We start from the raw sequence: 20,179 nt of genomic DNA, 5'->3' as shown, positions 1-20,179 counted from the left end.
AACAATGGAGATTAATAGACAATTGAATAAACATTCAAAAAATGTATGTAAATATGCCTAGCAACAAGACCACATCCATAGCAACAGCCAAATGATAGCATATATCGTAAAGATAGCAACATGGTTGGATAGGCAACTGGATAGTCATTCACCAAATGAACACTTATTGTTCGCATGTTAGCATTTTTAAAAACTGTACAGTTGTGCTACAACGCCATTGGCGGTATTTTCATGAGGTGAAAAGATTGTAGTTATGAGTTTCACTACAGGCATAATCTTTAAGGGAAATGCATGTTATTAATTTTCTAATAAAATTGTGATACCAGCCTTTCATTCTTCGCTACAAATTAACATATGCAAGAAGTCGACTTCCTTGTTCTATTGTAACCAGCTAGCTCGAGATACAAGAGATACAGTAATATTACAGTCAGTTAAAAAGAATTGTCCAAGGTTATTGTGTCACAGTTGTTTTTACGTGATTTCTTTTTACATTTTAGATCCTCCAATACCATCTGTTACCTCGAAAAATGACCAAGAGGACTGGAAAATTCGACGACAACAAAAAAAGTATTTCCCACCATCACAAGATGTAGTAGTTGCCGCTAAAAGAATTGCAGCCAGGAAAGAGAAAGTTGGAAACTTCATACGCGATTTAGTTTGCAGTATCATGTTACTGTGGCTCGTTACTGCTGTGGCCTACACTTTCACAGACCAACATGCGCTCTATATGAATGATGTTACAAAGGACATATTTGCTGACAACATTGAGGAGGTTAGAAGAATATATTTCTATATTCAGTTGATTGTTCGACAACACACTCATAGATTCATAAAGTGATGTCGTAGAAAGAATGGCTTTAAACAGCCTCTTAGACAGCATTTCTATGATTTTGCCACTAATGTCCTAAAAAGCTATTGTAATCATACAGAGTACAAGAGTTCAGCCAAGGAGCCTCGGTAATGTCACAGCGCTCTCTTATGACTGTCCTACAATACAATGTCCTGTTTTCCGATAAGTACTATTATTTTGGTGAAAACGTGTTTGTGTACGAGTTTAGGGCATTGTATGTTATCATAACAGTCGTAGGGATAGCGATAATCCACTAAATGAACAGGAACGAAGGCTTCTCATCGTGTTCCCAATTATGTCGTTTGCAAATTCTTATCACATTTGCAAACTTTGAAAGGAATCTCGAAGCGTGCATGGCTAACGCCTTAGCTTATTTAATTGGTGTCAGCTTTTCTCATCACATCTGGCCTCATTATATATATTCTGTGACAAGGAAAGTTACTGAAAATTAAATAGATAGGGTGGCAATCAATCACGCTGGGGATTTTTCGACAACATATGCACATGTGAGAATTGGGCAAGTGCCATGCTTGGAAAGATACCAAGATGCCTTCATTATCTCTTAGTTCATTTAGTGAATGGTCGCTAATGAGACAACACTACTGAGACCCCCTTGTTCTACTTTAAACAATTGTTGTTAAAAGGAAGATTCCTTGTGCAAGAAATGATATCATACCATTGGCCAAATGCCAATGTTACTCTTATGTCATTCTAACTGGGGCAAGTAAAAAATTGCAAAATTACACTCGATTTTTATCCCTATCATTAAGCATAGTTGTATATTAGTTAGTTAGTTAAGTTAGTTAGTTAGTTGCACACTCCACCAGATTTCGTCGTCACATGCTTGTATGTACAACTTCTCCATTGCCCACGATCTCCAGATATCTTTTCTTCAGTTAGCAATGGTAGAGCAGTGTCTTTCTTCATTTGGTTGGACCAACGTTTAGGGAGACGGCCTCTTGGACGGCGTTTAGAAAATTCAGATCTGCATGCTTGATGCACGAAACTTGAATTAGGGAGGCGATTGAGATGTCCACATCATTCTTCTTTTGCAGATAATATCTATTATGGATCTGTCTATCTCTAGGTCTCTTTTCACTTTGATATTTCCGATCCTGTCATGCAGTTTAACTGTTCTCAAACAGTGGTTCTCAAATACCTGGAGCTTCCTCTTCCTCTAGCAACGTCCAGGTCTCTCCAGCATACATTACAATTGAAACAACGAGTGCTTAGTAGATGCGCAATTTAAGTGACTTTGAGACATCCTTCCGGCTCCAGATCTTCTCCCTCAGGCGGCTGAATGCAGCTGGTGCCAGTGCGATCCTCTGTTTTACCACAGGGAAAAGGACAAATAATCAATTTTGTTCTCGCGATTTTCTGGATTTCTAATATTGTTTTCTGTATATTTCAAATAAAGTTTTAAATACTGTTTCCTCTCACTTTTTTTTCTATTCCCTACCTGATATCACTGTCATATCTGAGTTTATTAGCTTTGCATTAATTAGCAGCTTGCTAATTCAAGAAAAACTAACTAGTTATTTGCCAACATTGACGCATTATGCAGTGAGTGTAAACATCCACTGATCCGACTAATGGAGGTAACACGTGTACTGCCACAGGGTAAAGGACCAATGATCAATTTTGTACTCGCGATTTTCCGGATTTCTAATGTTATTTTCTGTATATTTCAAATAAAGTTTTAAATACTGTTTCCTCTTACTGTTTTTTTCTATTTCCTACCTGATATCAATGTCTTATCTGAGTTTATCAGCTTTGCATTAATTAGCTTGCTAGAACAAACTCACTATTTGCCCAAATTAACGCATTATGCCGTGAGTGTAAACATCTACTGATCCGACTAAATGGTAATACACGGAAAGGGGTGAAACTCCAAAGGGACGTGTCCAGAGGACATCCGTAAATCACCCTGCCACTTAATTTATTCATGAATTCACAAAACAACAGGAAATAAACAAATGGTAAAATCATGCATATGTTATTATCATGCATATTGTTATTTCATTCTCAAATTAAAAAGCCGACGTATTTGAAGAAATGCTTGCGAAGACAGTTTTGACACGATTGAAAACCAAAAACGTCTGTCGCCTGGACAAAACAGTGTGTCGTTCATTAGGATCATGGATGTAGGATTGACATATTAAAAAGCCAACGTTGTCCAAGAAATGCTTGCCCGATAGATATTCACGATTGAAAACCAAAAATGTCTATCGTGAAAAATGTAGCATTGATGATATATTTAAAAGCCGACGTAATCGAAAAAATACTTGCATGATAGATATTCTCGATTGAAAACCAAAAATGTCTCCAAAATGTAACCCGTGCAGCGCAGCACGATCGAAAATAAATAGAAAGTCGCGTCGTTTGGTACATGATAGGACTTTTGGTTTTTATTAAATAGTGCGAAAACGTCACAAAAACGAGGAAAATGTAGGACGAAACTCAAAAATGAAAAAAGTATTGACTTCTGTGCAGTGTTTCATGAGTATAATTTACCCTTTTCTCCTTCCTTATGTCCCAACATTTGCTACGAAGCGAAGATAGCATTGACAGAATGCGAGTTTATTCTCAGAGAATCCTGGGTAATTTGTTTACAAGTTAGGCACATATCGCCAGTAATAAACAACTCAGGGGTCAAAGGTTTCAACTTCCGACTTCCTGCTTTACGGATGTCATCGGGACATCGTCAGTGTGTTGGCCGGGTTTCGTGTTAGGGCACTTACAGACAAGCTTCAATGCTGTAACTTCATCAATGCTTCCCTTCATTTGTACTTTAAGGATTTCTGGTTGTGGAATTACCATTGGACCGTTTGAAAGTTGATTTCTTTGCAAATTTCTGGACACGTCCCTTTGGAGTTTCACCCCTTTCCGTGTATTACCATTTAGTCGGATCAGTAGATGTTTACACTCACGGCATAATGCGTTAATTTGGGCAAATAGTGAGTTTGTTCTAGCAAGCTAATTAATGCAAAGCTGATAAACTCAGATAAGACATTGATATCAGGTAGGAAATAGAAAAAAACAGTAAGAGGAAACAGTATTTAAAACTTTATTTGAAATATACAGAAAATAACATTAGAAATCCGGAAAATCGCGAGTACAAAATTGATCATTGGTCCTTTACCCTGTGGTACTGCTATATAGTCGGACCAGTAGATGTTTACACTAGTGTGCAATGTGTTAATTGGGCAATTAGAATGTGAGTTTGTTCTAGGATTAGCAATCTGCTAATTTATGCAAAGTTGGAAAACTCTGATAAGACAGTGGTAGCAGTAGAAAATAGTGGGGGGGGGGATGAAAGGAAGGTATATTTAAAACTTTATTTCAAATGTAGAGAAATTAATATTAGAAATCCAGAAAATCGCGAGAACAAAATTGATTATTTGTCCTTTACCCTATGGTTTTACATCAGAAGAGGAGCCAGGATCCTGATCCCAGGAATACAAATTCGTACACTTTATCAGCACTTTTGTCAGCAATCAGGATATCATCATCTGAAGGAGATATTATCTTGAACTTGTTTGGATTTACTTCCATTCCTCACTTCTTACATGAGGATTCTAGTTCTTTGGTTGATATTTTCAGATTATTAAAGACAGCAGCAATTAAGGTGGTATCATCCACATAACAAATATCAGAGGAAAGATCATGATTTAGCATCAGTGTTTGTTGTAGGTTTCCTAGTTCATCCACTACATATTCAAGGAAAATGTTGAAAAGATTGGGTAATAGAAGACAGCCTTGTCTTACTCCAACTTTCATTTTGAACCATTCTGTGGTGTAACCATTTACTACCACTGCACATTCAGTGTTTCGTAATGTATTCTATGATGTTCACGATATTTTCTGCAACACCGATAGCACGCAACATCTGCCAAAGGGCTTTCCCTCCATATCATGTCGATTGCTGCCTTGAAATCAATGAAGTTGAAATGTAGTGGAATGTCTTTCTTTAGCCTTCTGCATTACCTGTGTCTCACTATGAAAAGGGCGTCAATAGTTCCTCTAACTTGTCTAAACCTATATTGTGATTCTTTTGTAGCAGCCTCAATTATTTCTTTCATTCGAGACAGGATCTTCAAAAATACCCTTCCTGGTATTGAGAGTAAGGCTATAGCACGGGAGTTTGCTGGATCAAGTTTATCACCCTTTTTGTGGATTGGGCTTACCAGCATCCTTTGACCAGTCCATTGGCCATGGCGAGTCTTCATGTTTCCATACTTGGAGGAATACTTTTGCTAACATGTCAACCATTGGTTCTCCACCAGCTTTTAATACTTCGGTAGCAATTTCATCACTTCCGGGAGCTTTTCCCGTTTCCATTTCACACACTGCCTTTCTGACTTCATCCTTGGTGATCGCAGATTGCTGTTACATCTTGTCTGTAGCCATGGGTGATGTCATTTACTGCAGATGGATCATATGGGAAGGCAGTATTTAGATGCTTTTCAAATGTTCTTTCCAGCAGATAAGAACTTCCTCCATGAGCGTGTGTTTTTCCCTCGCTTGTCCTTCACAGTTATAAGCACTTTCTTTGACTTGTCTTCCAGATCTCGAACAGCTTTGAAGAGATTGCGGCTGTTGTTTGCTTAGTAATCAACCTTAGTAATCTTAATTTCTCTTTTTTCAGTTTCTTAATCGCATTTTCACTTTTCTATTGAGAGCTAAATATATTTTTCTGTTACTGTTTGCGTCTGCGGGGACTTGATCCATTTCAGCCTGGCTTCTTCAGCCGTTTACCTACCACTGTCTTGTAAACAAAAGAAGTAATACACAACCAAACTATTTAGGAACTGTTTCATATAGGTATATAAAAGAACTTGTTTTGATGTAGATAATTGATTTTCTGAAAAACTTGCACCTGATCGTGCTGTCGATACCGGTATTTACTTGTAATTACTAATAAGTTTAGATGTGTATAATTCAAATTACTGGATAAACACTTGCAATAAATGTACATATAGAACGAGTTGATGGTCTGATCATGTTTTGAAAGACTACAGGATAGATCATAAACAGTGTGTTGTCTTGGTTTTGGAAACTAATGCTGCATTATCTCTGTCCAAGCAGGTTAGATCGTACATAGATCTCTTTAATTGGATGAATGAAACATTGCTACCAGGACTATTTGAAGACAGCGATGGCTTCATAGACCGTGACTGCAGATGTATTAAAATGTTTGGTGGTGTTAGGCTAAGACAAGTCAGGGTTAAACCCGGTATGTATGTATGTATGTATGTATGTATGTATGTATGTATGTATGTATGTATGTATGTAGAAAAAAAATGCATAATAAACCAGTCCATATAGCTGTTAAATCTGACGTTTCGAATAAATATTCTTATTCAAAGATAAAAATTGGCGAGACACAGAAATGTTAAGTCAAAACCCGAACATTTCTAAATAACAATTAATTTCTAATATATTAAATATTAAATTAGTAATTTCTAATAAATGTATGTATGTGTGTGTGTGTGTATGTATGTATGTATGTATGTATGTATGTATGTATGTATGTATGTATGTATGTATGTAAGTATTATTGCCCTTGGTGAGGGTTCAACAAATATGGATGCATGGGTTACAATTTAGTTAATTAATTTATCATACCCTAATCCCTCTAATATAACTTGTCTATATATATATATATATATATATATATATATATATATATATATATATATATGTATATATATATATATATATATATATATATATATATATATATATATCAACATCTCCTGACGAGTGATTTACTCACGAAACAGGCTTGTAGAGACGAAAAACCCGACTTGATTTTCTTCTACCCTCAACATATATATATATATATATATATATATATATATATATATATATATATATATATATATATATATATATATATATATATATATATATAGTTGCACTGAAAACTATTGCGCTCTGCCACTGCGGTATAGAGCACTATCTTAGCAGATTGATACTCATCGAGGAGTCACTCAAATTTTACGTGCAAGGGAAGGGTACTCAAAATTTCTCAAGCAAGAGCTCAATTTTTTATTTGTGTTTCAAGGCATATCTTTTGACCGACCCCCCCCCCCCCCCAGCTTTAAATAATGATGGCTCCCTTACGGTAATCTAATACCACGGGCGTATTATGGCTAGACGATGTTCATCTTACCACTTCATCGTGATCCCATTTGTTTACTAATGCACACACATTTGCATTTTTGTTTTAAATAGAACCATGCCAGGCAAGAAAGCAAATTGTGTCACTATCCGGGGCTACATGCAAGGGAGAATTTCAAGCTTCTTTGGAAGATATGCGATCTTTTACTGATTCATGGGGAAGCGACATTGCCAATTCATCAGATCCATCTAATATGTGGCATTACCAGACTGCTGATCGAGCCCAGGGGAGTTTCTTCATAGGAAGTCAAACGATTTACAGCAGAGGAGGCTATGTTGCAGACCTGGGAAATAGCCCAAAGCAAGCAGCAGATGTCGTGCAAACAGTTCTTGATGCGTCTTGGCTCGATAGTTATACCAGAGCTGTATTTGTTGAATGGTCAATGTACAGTTCAAATGTCAATCTAATTAGTGTAGTCACGTTTCTGTTTGAGGTGTTGCCCACTGGAGGGTTAATACCATCTGTTGAAATACTCACTAGTGAATACTATAAGAAAGATATCGAGGAGGATATTTTTATTCTCGTCTGTAAGGCTTTGTATATATTGGTTACAATATATTTCACATGTGAGGCTTTAATCAAACTCTGTAAGTTAAAGAAGAAGTACTTTCATAGCTTTCTGAACGTTCTGGATTTAGTTGTACTACCGATTTCATGGCTGGCAGTTGTCAACTTTATTATCTATATGATTGAGTCTGATAAAGCAACATCGCAGCACAAATCGAATGAGCAGACTTTTACAAGTTTCTATAATGTCGCGTTTGCGTATCAAGCTACATGCATCACAACTGCCTTTGTCGTTTTTTTGTCAATGGTTAAGTTTCTGAAATTTCTTCGGACCAATAGCAGTGTCTATCTTGTACAGAAGACATTTTACCTGGTTGGCCAACACTTGCTAACATATTCCATACTTATTGCATACATCATTTTCATATTCGCAAATACTTGCTATCTAATCTTTGGTTCTAAGATAGCAGATTACAGGAATATGTTCAATGCAAGCGAGTCGCTGCTTACTTTTATTTTGGGAATCTTTGACCTAGAGGAACTGTTTGCTCAAAACCCAGTACTAGGACCCATTGTATTTTCGATGCTGATAATAAGCGTATATTTAATTCTGGCACCTATTTACACTATCATTTTGATTAGTGCTTTCTTAGAGGCGAGTACAAACAGAGAACATTCAGCAGAATCAGATTTACTCGTCCAGTTCTTTTCATCTGGCAGACGTAGGCGATTTAATTCATCTATTTCAGATGAACAATCTGACAAATTTTCAGAACTTGAGTCGACATCCTTTGATAGTGAAAGTGATGACCAGCAGGAAGAAGCCACTGAAGACGAACGTATGAACACGTTTATAATAGAGTATCTAAAGACGAGGGAAAAGCAATAGAGGTATACCTTAATAAAAGACAATGCCCTCTCTATAACGTTAGAGGTGCAGTAACAGGGTTGAATTGGAATTGTGTTGGGGCACTGCCAGGTGCAGCTTCACAGGCTACTGGAAACGGTAAATATACTGAGAACCGTGACATCTGTTTAAGTCCCTTGGCCTCTCTTTTTCATCAACCGACGCATATGTCAGCAAATGATAATCATTACACGAGTGTTGTTGTATGTATTCACCAAACACTTTATTTTTTGAGTTATAGTTTTTTTGTAAGTCTATTTTGTCACTTTAACATCTCGTCTTGCTTACAAGTATTTGTGTAATCTTTATTATAAGTGGTTCTATTAAATACAATGCATATAATGTATTTTTGAAATGTATGTGTACATAATAGTGATTCAATACTTCAGATTTCAATATTAAGACCAATTGAGGCGTGGGTTTTTTCTTCTCATCACCACCTCCAAACAGATTTATATTATTTTTCAGAGTTATAATAAAAATTGCTACTAAGAAGCTTAAGATGATGACAGAATCACTGCTTTGGGCTTGAATCTTTATTCGTGATTAGTTATTTACATGTACAATGTATACTGATCACGTGTCCTCAACACTCAACCAACTGTAGTGCAACATCCTATCAGTGATGCATATTTACCATCTATTAGTATCACCACAATAGTCCGGCCATCTATGTGTTTGGCAAGATATGATCTCTTAACGGTTTCTTATGTAATATGCACTTATGGTATATTAGTATTCACACATGCAATAGTCGACTTAGCTGTCAGGCAAGACAGGATAGCAGAGAATCCGTACCTTGGGTAGCAGTATCCTCAGTGACGTATACTTAACCATATGCTGGTAAGGTATCCAAGCAGTCCGCCGAGCTGTAAGGGAAGGTGTGATGGGAGAGACAGCCTACCTTCTGTGATATAAACTTTCAACATATGGATATTGCCACATATTCTACCCAGCTTTAAGGCAAGACATGGCAGAGAGGCCCTATCTTGGTTTGCAATGTCTAGAGTGATGTATACTTACCATGTACTAGTATTACCACAATACTCCACCTAGCTGTAAGGCAAGATATGATGGGAAACATGGTCTACCTTGGCTTGCAATGTCTTCAGTGTTGTATACTTACCATATAACAGTCCACCTAGCTGTAATAGAATATGTCATGGGAGAGAAGCTATACCTTCGCTTGCAATGTCTTCAGTGATGTATACTGGTAAGTCTTACCATATAACAGTCCACCTAGCTGTAAAGCAAGATATGATGGGAGAGAGTCCCTACCTTAGATTGTAACGTCTTCAGTGATGTCAACTTACCACATATTGGTATTACCAAAAAGGTCCACCTAGCTGTAAGGTAAGATATGATGGGAGAGAAGCCTACTTTAGATGGCAATGTCTTCAGTGATGTATACTTACCATATATTTGTAATACCACAATAGTCCACCTAGCTGTAAAGCAGGATATGATGGGAAACAAGGTGTACCTTCGATTGCAGTGTCGTCAGTGATGTATACTTACCATATATTGGTATTACCACAATAGTCCACCTAACTGTAGGCCAAGATATGATGGGAGAGAAGCTCTAACTTCGGTTGCAATGTCTTCAGTGATGCATACTTACCATCCACTGATATTTACAATAGTCCACCTAGCTGTGAGGCAAGATATGATGGGAGAGAAGCCTTACCTTGGCTTGCAATGTCTTAAGTGTTGTATACTTACTATATAACAGTCCACCTAGCTGTAAGAGAATATATCATGGGAGAGAAGCTGTACATTCGCCCACAATGTCTTCAGTGATGTATACTTGTAAGTCTTACCAAATAACAGTCCTAGTAGCTGTAAGGCAAGATATGATGAGAGAGAAGCCCTACTTTGAATTCCAATGTCTTCCGTGATGTATACTTACCTCATATTAGTATGACCACAATAGTCAACCTAGCTGTAAGGCAAAATATAATGGGAGAGAAGCCCTACCTTGGGTTGTATCTATGTTCATGATGCTGGGATTAATATGATAAAATTATCTACTAATATAAGGTGAAACAAGTGCGTGTTTCCGATAACACGGCCTCTGAAAATAGGGTAGGTATGTCGGGATTTTATTTTTAGTTTATTTTACTTTTTTTACTTTTTTATTTTTGAAACATATTGTTGACCCAAAAACAAACAAAATGTCGGTAAGAATACCCCTTCTATGATCGTTCGATGAAATATGTACAGACATTGAATACATGAATGTCAACAACAACAACAACAACAACAACAACAACAACAACAACAACAACAACAACAACAACAACAAAAAACCTTCTAAAAATGTTTAGGGTCCGTCGATTTATCAAAACACGTGATTTTTTTTACTTTGTCTAATTATACAAAATGAAACTAAAGACTTTTAGATAGACAAGTACAATATCGTTATTTAGTGTGTTTAAGGATGGAGATCACACAAAAACTACAAAAAATTACAAAATTCACATATTTGGGGGCAAATGACGACCACCCATCTCAGCTATCATTGTATGCAACCCAAATGAATGTAGCACTTCTCAATCTTGAGATATGGGAAGGAATAAAAAAAAATGCACATGGCTTCACAACCATTTGCACACTTTATTATAATATAGCAGGAAGTGTCAATTACTAGGCAGCTCATTAGCATACATTTGATGAAATGTGTCAAGTACTTCTCAACTCATTTACATAAACTTGCTGATACTCGTACAAGTCTCAGACCAGTAAAAAAATTGCTATGGTCATGGGGTCCGGGAGAGGACGTCCTTCCAGTGTCAAAAAAGAGTTGCCCAATAATGTAATGAGCGAGCTAAAAAAATGAATAAAGCGAATGAATTAAAGTCTCTCTCTCTCTCTCTCTCTCTCTCTCTCTCTCTCTCTCTCTCTCTCTCTCTCTCTCTCTCTCTCTCTCTCTCTCTCTCTCTCTCTCTCTCTCGTACTCAGTCAAGATATTGCTTATAACCGATTGTCTACTCAAAACTAACCAAATGGTGAAAACATTTCTCAATTTTAATGAAATTTTACTGTGCATAAAGGAATGCATTACAATAAGTGTCAAAATGCAAGTGAAAGTCAGGTTTGTTATAGTTTAGGCTGCTTTCACAAAAACTTGTTGGGGGGGGGGGGGGTCGGGAGATTTTAGGGGGGGGACTTGAAAATATATGGATTGTGAGTAGAGTACCTGAAAAAATGTTATGGGTTGTAGGGCGGGGGGGTACCTGAAAATAATTTGACATCATGACTTTTCAAACATGGGAAAATAAGCTTTTAAAACAACAACAACAACAACAACAACAACAACAACAACAACAACAAAACGGCAGCTACAAACAACAGTTGCTCACAAGTTTATAGTAAAATGAAGAACAAAAACAGTCAAATTTTAATTTTCTTTTAATAAACCGTTAATGTAATGATAAATTGAAATGGGCGAATTGAGTGGTACAGATTGTTTTTTGTCTGAAAATACCAGTGTCTTTCATGTACACTACTGTCTACTGAAATTTGGTTCATTTAATGTGTGAAATTACCTTTACACTGTACTGAAAATATTCTTTGTGACATGACTGTGTTTTGTTTTGTGGTTATCACAATGATATGTAACTTTTTCATGTAAATTCTTACTAGTATTAAATGACAGACAAATATGACAGACAACATTTTTCATTTGCAGCTCTTGGAAGTTAAAAAAAAAATGAGTTGAAAAAGGTTCATCTCAGCCTGCCATCAAAATGTAAAAGATGCACCTGCACTAAAACATACTTGACAAGTATAAAAACTTCTGTGCAATGTATTTTTTCATCCTATAGATATGACTATAATTTTCAACACAAACTTTTAATAACACATTCTAAATATTTCCTAAAATTAGCATATTGGCAACGTCTGCTACATGTGAAACAGAAGACAATATCTCACAAGCTGAGTTAACAGAGAAAAAGTAAAATAAGTTTTTTGCACATACTTTTCAACTTTGCATGAATATACTATTACTTGTAAATATAAAGATAAATAAATAAACTTTGACACTATATGGATGTATTCTCAACACCATTAACAAGAGATGATGGTAGTGAAAGACCACCAGATGACTTCCAACCCTGTGCACAACTAAAACACCTGTATAGTAAAGGGTTGGTGGCAAGTAAAAATGTTGAGAAACTTGACGAATTGAGCAAGAAACTGTGTGTCAAGAAAGAGATATTAAAGGGAGCAATCCTTCATTTAGAACAACAGAGAACACTTGCCTCGATGAGGGAAAGAAAAAGAATGAAAGAAAGGGAGCAATGTGCTGAAAAAAATTTGATGAATATGACTGGGATGCGCTTGTCAGAAACGGTGACATTTCCAAATTGAAAGTGAAAGAACTTGATAAGTACCTTTCCAACTATGAAATTCCAGCTGTGGCAGGAATGCACAAAATAGACAAAGTTGAGGCTGTAAGATGCCACTATTATCATTCTAAAGAAAGTGAGAGTGATTTGTCATCTGATGACAGTGACAGTGAGAATGGTGATACAGCTAGTTCCAACTCTGATGAAGTTGAAGGAGAAATTGGGTCTGATGATGATGATGATGATGATGATGACAATGCCATGTTTATATACACAAGATCTAGAAGGAGAGCTACCACTTGGAAATCAAAAATTTAAATAAACACATTCTGAGACTTTGTTTAAAATCCTGCATTCACCTGTGTAATCTAACGTCAAAACCAGTCCAATAATCAGGCTCTTACAAGGTAAATGTATTACCAGGTTCATTAATTGATATAAAATTACTATGATAATAGGGCCACCTTAATTAACATTACCACTAATATATATCACTTGATTCTTATTCTGTTAGATGAAATGTGGCTGGCATTTTTGAGTCATACATTTATTTTCTTTTGACATTATATTGAACTAATTTAAATCAAACAAGAACGGGATACATGGCAATGCATTTTATTAAGAGTTTTTTCAGTGTTATTTAGACCAATTTGATTTCTTTTAGCACGCATTTAGGAAACTGAACTGGAACAATACAGTTTAAAAAAACTCTCTTTAGATAACATATGCATCACAATATTTGCAAATACAACTAAAATGACATTCAACTGTAACACTAGTACTACTAGTATAATGTACTAATACAATATTGAACAGAAAACAAAGACTCAGTTGGTCTGCTGATCATTTTACAAGAGTTATTCAAAGTGTAATTCATTTACAAGTTTATGTTGTTTTTTGGAAGAGCAATGCACTGGTTAACATAACATTTTGTTTTAACTGGTGTTTGTGTATATATATACACATGTACACAATATACAAATTGATTGTATATATAATGGACAAAGTTGGTATTAAGTGTATTATGTACAGTTTTGTACTTGGTATGGAATGTTAATGCACAGGAAGGGTATTCCAAAAAAAATATTCGGGTGGGGGGTGCTTGAAAATTAATTCGGGGAGGGGGGTACTTGAAATATTTGGGGCTTTGGCAGGGGGGTACTTGAAATTTTTTGGAATATGGCAGGGGGGGGTACTTGAAAAAAAATTAGGGTTTTACAAAAGATCTCCCGACCCCCCCCCCCCCAACAAGTTTTTGTGAAAGCAGCCTTAGCACAGATGGTCTTTGCAAAGTCTTCCATTGATAAAACAAGTCATTCAGAATGACATAGTCCTCGCTATGATTGGGTTTTAAGGAATTATCACTACTATGATCACGCAACAACACTTGTGAACCTAAATCAAACAGACTTAGGTATGTTTTGTCTGCTTGTTGCACATGGAACATGCCTAGAACAATAAAGGATGGGTCGGGTATGGGGGATCGTATCACGACGAAAATGGATATGCACATGTTTGTCATAGAACACTGTCCTAATACCAACTTTGAATGAGATCTGTTCAAGCATGTCTGAGTTATGGCTTTGGACATGGAAAATTCGCAAACAAAATGGCTGCCAGGTGGCCATAATGGATCGTATCATGACAACAATGAATATGCACATGTATGTCATAGAACACTGTCCTAATACCAACTTTGAATGAGATCTGTTCAAGCATGTCTGAGTTTTGGCTTTGAACATGGAAAATTCACAAACAAAATGGCTGCCAGGCAGCCATATCGGATCGTATCAGGACGAAAATGGATATGCACATGTATGTCATAGAACGCTGTCATAATACCAACTTTGAATGAGATCTGTTCAAGCATGTCTGAGTTATGGCTTGAGATATGGCTTTGGACATATAAAAATTGCAAACAAAATGGCTGCCAGGCGGCCATATTGGATCGTATCACAACAACAATGAATATGCACATGTATTTCATTGAACACTGTCCTAATACCAACTTTGAATATATCTGTTCAAGCATGTCTGAGTTATGGCTTTGAACATGGATATTCGAAAACAAAATGGCTGCCAGGCATCCATATTGGATCGTATCACAATGAAAATGGATATGCACATGTATTTCATAGAACACTGTCTTAATAACAACTTTGAATGAGATCTGTTCAAGCATGTCTGAGTTATGGCTTTGGACATGGAAAATTCACAAACAAAATGGCTGCTAGGCGGCCATATTGGATCGTATCATGACAACAATGAATATGCACATATATGCCATAGAACACTGTCATTATACCAACTTTGAATGCGATCTGTTCAAGTACGTCGAGTTATGGTTTTAGCCAGGGAAAATTTGCAAACAAAATGGCTGCCAGGCGGCCATATTGGATCGTATCATGAAACAAATTGACGTACATATGTATGTCATTGTATGTTGCCCCTGTACCAAGTTTGAAAAAAATCAGTCCAGGCGTCTCCAAGAAACAGCTGCGGACGCACGGACAGACGGAACCCAACCCATAAGTCCCCGTCCCGGACTTCGTCCGGCTTGGACTATATAACAAGGGCATCATACAGCAAAGAATGGTGGAAAGGTGTAATTAGTACCACATCATCACAATTTTAAATAAAAAGGAAAAAAGTATTTATCAGCTGATTCATCAGCAACGCATCGATCCTCTGGGGAATCCATTTTCGCTATCTAGGCGAAGTAATGATTCATAGCCTAGTGATTATGTTTCAGCGAGTGAAGTCAAACCCCACGATTTGGAAGTTATCTTTTCGTGAACCACATGCATAGCTATTTTGTAATAAAAAAATAATAACTCACCATCCGTATCTCTCCCGTTATCTAGTAGTCTATTTGCTAGACCCCGGATGTTCTTCCGATACAATACTACACACGACCTAACATCGCTATCGAGGATGTTCGGGCAAACCCTCACTGCGAACTTCGTTCGCTTATACGAAAGAAAGCCCGAACGTCTAGCAGCAAGTTATATCTAGTACAGATCAACAGATCGTTTCCATGTAAACATATACCGTCTTGTGTTGTTCATCGGCACACTAAGTTCACTTAGGTGACACTAAATAAAATGTCACAGAAACGAATGTGGTACATTATCATTCCCATTCATTGAATTCTAATAAATAATCTGTTTTACGGGTACATGTCATCAAATATCTACGATTTTCAATGGCGCTATACTTCCATCGGTATGTCAGTATCAAACACTAAGTCGCTAAGAACGCTACTGATGATGCTATCTTATTTGCATTACATAAGATCTATTCACATTTAGATAAGGCAAGTAACTCAGTCCGTATTTGATTTTCTAATTTTCCAAGCGCATTCATTACCATTCAACCATATCTGTTGGGTAGGAAATTAGGTTGTAGTTGCGGTCTTCTAATGTTAATCAGGATAAACTTTCGTTGTTTTATGGAGCTGTCATAAATATTGTTATTGTATTGTTTGCTGGGGTGGAAATATTACACAACAAAATAAGAAGAGGTTGGATAAATTGATCAGTAAAGCAGGAAATGACATTGGAAAGAAACAACTTGAGGTGGATGAAGTCTTACACAAGCGAATGGCAGACAAAGTGTTGCGCATGAGGGACGCAACAAACCCACTGAAACAGGAAATCAATGTCCGGAGAATTGATAGGAGTGGTAGATTTAGACAGTTAGCTTCTCGTACTACCCGTTATCATAATTCATTTATACCTCAAGCCATCACACTCCTTAACAAAACTTTTAATAGAAACTAATGTATCGGTCTGATTTGTTAATGTATGTATATTTCTTTTAATCGCTACACATATTGTTTCAGATTATGTTATTCATAACAACACTGTATGTACATTTTACTGTTTTTAATAATCTTTTGTAGCAGATAGCCCAATTACCATATAAGGGACTCAATAAAGTGTTATTTTATCTTATCTTATCTTATCTTATCTTATCTTATCTTATCTTATCTTATCTTATCTTATCTTATTTCATTTTCTTTTGATTAAGTTCATTACCAACCACAAATTGACACGAGGTGGTTTCGTCTTCTTTCTAAACACGGTCCGTGCTCACTGAAGCCCTCCCGTGGTGCCGTCTCGTCTCCGACTATTTTTGTTTTTGTCAAAAAAAAAAGTTAACATGCCGAAGAGCTAGAGACATGAGAGAACTATATGGCTAGATGTGTCTAACAGTTTGCGTTTTGCACTGACGTGGTTAAAGTGCGATATGTTGTATCATAGACCCTCCACCATGATGGTTGAATGTACTGTGTATGCTGTGTCCAGATGAACCGACGTGGCGCAGTAATTTTCCTGGTAGACACAACAATGGCAACATCAGAAATTGCAACAATAGTGGTGCGTCATTTGACGTTGATTTTGACACAGATCCATGTTATCAGAGGATCAAGGAGGCCAGAGGTCTCACGTGACACCCACGTGACCGTTTCGCGATAGAGCATAGGCTGATGACCTAGGTGAGTACCTAATGCTTTTATCCGTTTTATTACCATTTGCGTCATTAGTCTTTCGTTCAGATGATCACTATTTTTTAATGACCATTACGAGTGTAATGCAACATGGTAATCGTGTTTTCACGAACACAAACTTTGGTACTCGACAAGTCGATGTTATCGATATTTACATTTCCGGGTTTTTTACCTCGGTCGTTTTAAAACAAAATTATGTTTCTATGTATGCTTTTGTCACTTTTGTATTAATCATCGTCATGAATTTCATGCTTCTGCATCGATCTCCCAGATACCCCGCTTTATAATGTGTGTAAATAATGTGTTTATTTTCAGATTCGTCGCTATCGATATCGCTAGTCGATTTGCTGTGCCAAATCTGGACTTTCTTCTGTTCTTCATGTTACATTTTGTCTCGTATTAAACCATGTCGGATTAAAATATGCGAAACTGAGAGACTTGCACAATTTATGGCAATAGAAAACTTTATAATACAAAGGCCGGTCTTATTGTAGTTGTATTTATTTATTTATTTATTTATTTATTTATTTATTTATTTATTTATTTATTTATTTATTTATTTATGTTTTTGAGCAAATGTTTGTACTTTGGAAGGTAGACATCTAACGTTTTAGTCAGTTCGACTGAATAAAGTTGAGGCGCTGTACTCAGGATATTGCACTCAAAAATACTACCTGATTACGCGAGTTGCCTTCATTCTGGTGTCACTATCACACACGGTTACTGGGTGATATAGAATTTGCAAGTTACATGTTACTTGAAAATATCTCAAACATGTGCGAAATCATATACCCTTTCGTGTAGGGTCCGCAATGGTGAAATTGGGTGTGCACGGTGATTTAAATTACAGTAGTAGTTGAGCAAGTTGTGAGAAGCTCACCTGTTTGCATTGTCACGTCACATCACTTGTCAAAGGAGGTCACCTTCGACTCTGGGTCGGATCACCCACTTTCTACCAAAAATCGTCTAACTATAGCCATTTAAAAGTACATCTATTTTGCAAAATTTGTAAATTTTGGGCGAAAAACCGGGTTGAAATTTACGACCTAACGAAATCGCCGAAAAATCACAGTATTCCTTCTAGCACGGAGGGAGAAATATCAGTCGAGATTTTAGCTTTTATAGTATCCAATATGATGAATTATTGTGAAAGTTACGGCGAGTTGATGCCCCAAACTACGGCTGGTGAGCACTGAGCCAGCCACCATTGTACGTACCTGCACGATCGAAGCGTACACAGTTATTTTTACCCGTCATGCTCTGCCCCCCCCCCTCCATCCTCCTCTGCATGTTATGTATCAAAGTAAAAACAATCGACTCATTGAGTACGATGCTTCAAAGCAAAACATAGTACCTCTACAATCGCGACCGGACTATGCATTGTTACTCCAAGAAAATACCATCATTATGATACTAAAGATGTTTTATGAAGCTATCTAGCTTCTTTATTAGTTAAAACACCACTTTCAAGGCATTTGGTATATTTTCCGTTTCATGTTCACACAAGTGGGGAACCCAGGGAACATTTACTCTCTCACCGGAAACCACTACGTTTATTTTACATAAAACCTAAGACCGCTAAAACGCAGCTTGACACTCTGCTTTCCATAAAAGGAAGAAGGCTCCGCCCTCAAATTTTTTCGCAAACGTATGCAAATGAAGAAGTTAATTTTTATCCCGAATAGCCAAAATCGCATGTCGAATAGTGTGAGTTGGCTACATTTGAACTGACAGATTTCATATTTTTTTGGCTAATAGAATGGTCATACCATGGAAAAAAGCAAATTTTCGAAGGTGATAGAGGAATGTGACACTTAATACTTTTCTGTAAGGAATGTGTGAAACGTTTTTTTGTTTGTTTCAACTCACAACACATGATTTTGTCATTTTCTCAAGTTTGCATTTTGTAAAGAATTGCGTTACTTTGTGGAAATTAGCAACCTCAAAGAGTAGCCGACAATAGCAAACACAGTAGGATCTTATTCACCACGTCAGTGGCTACAAAACCGTGTCTCAGATTTCTGATTGCCTCTTTTGTTCGAAAGTATTTTTAAAGACGGATTTAGATGAGACATACATGGTTTATTTGGACACTATTTATTATTATTTAACATATTTATTTAACAAAAACAGATAGGAAAAATCTGAGACACGGTTTTGTAGCCACTGACGTGGTGATAAACACTGTGCGTCGCTTTATATTGTTGGTCAAGATTTGAAGGAGCTAATTTTTGTTGAACCCAAAATGCAAATTATCACGTATGTAGATGTCACGTGACCGAAAGTACATAAAACCAATTTTTTCTAATTTCATTGATCAAGAGCTTTCAGAAAATGTATAGTTATGGATGTGTATAATCATTACTTTCTTAACTGCAAACCAATATTAACAAGGGACGTTGAACGTGGTCTATAACCTTTTATAAAACATATAATTTGTAGTGAAAATGCATAGTACACCGAGAATCGACTCTATGCCGCTAAATGTAAGCGTATAGGCCTGTATGTATCATGTTACTGTAGATATGTAAGGAATTAGACTCTTTTTCGTTTTTACCTCCCGTAAGGGTACGGGAGGTATTAAAAGGGGAATGTTTGTCTGTCTGTCTGTCTGTCTGTCTGTCTGTCTGTCTGTCTGTCTGTCTGTCTGTGTGTGTGTGTCTGTCTGTGTGTGTGTGTGTCTGTCTGTGTGTCTGTCTGTGTCATCGTTTTCTAAAAATCTGCTGGCTCAATTTTAATGAAATTTAGGATATATAATGAATAATTTGCATAATTAATTATTTTTGGTAATCAGGCTATATCTTACGACTGCATACTTCAATTTCAATACAATTCAGTACATGTACATACATTAACCATAACA

General features: G+C 36.6%; 2 protein-coding genes across 2 annotated transcripts in view; both read left to right on the top strand.

The window, feature by feature from the left end:
• LOC144434127 (polycystin-1-like protein 2) overlaps window positions 1-8,698 on the top strand; it is a 32,342-nt gene extending 23,644 nt beyond the window's left edge. The window contains exons 20-22 of the mRNA XM_078122582.1: window positions 498-772; window positions 5,939-6,086; window positions 7,091-8,698. Of these exons, the coding sequence (XP_077978708.1) occupies window positions 498-772; window positions 5,939-6,086; window positions 7,091-8,433 (1,766 nt within the window). The 3' untranslated portion in view covers window positions 8,434-8,698. The remainder of the gene's footprint in view (window positions 1-497; window positions 773-5,938; window positions 6,087-7,090) is intronic.
• LOC144433571 (uncharacterized) overlaps window positions 1-20,179 on the top strand; it is a 313,028-nt gene that overhangs the window by 55,171 nt on the left and 237,678 nt on the right. The window lies entirely within an intron of this gene.

This window comes from Glandiceps talaboti, chromosome 4, assembly GCF_964340395.1.
Source record: "Glandiceps talaboti chromosome 4, keGlaTala1.1, whole genome shotgun sequence".
Taxonomy (NCBI): domain Eukaryota; kingdom Metazoa; phylum Hemichordata; class Enteropneusta; family Spengelidae; genus Glandiceps; species Glandiceps talaboti.
Note: the sequence above shows the minus strand (reverse complement) of the source record. Positions and strands in the feature narration are given on the sequence as shown.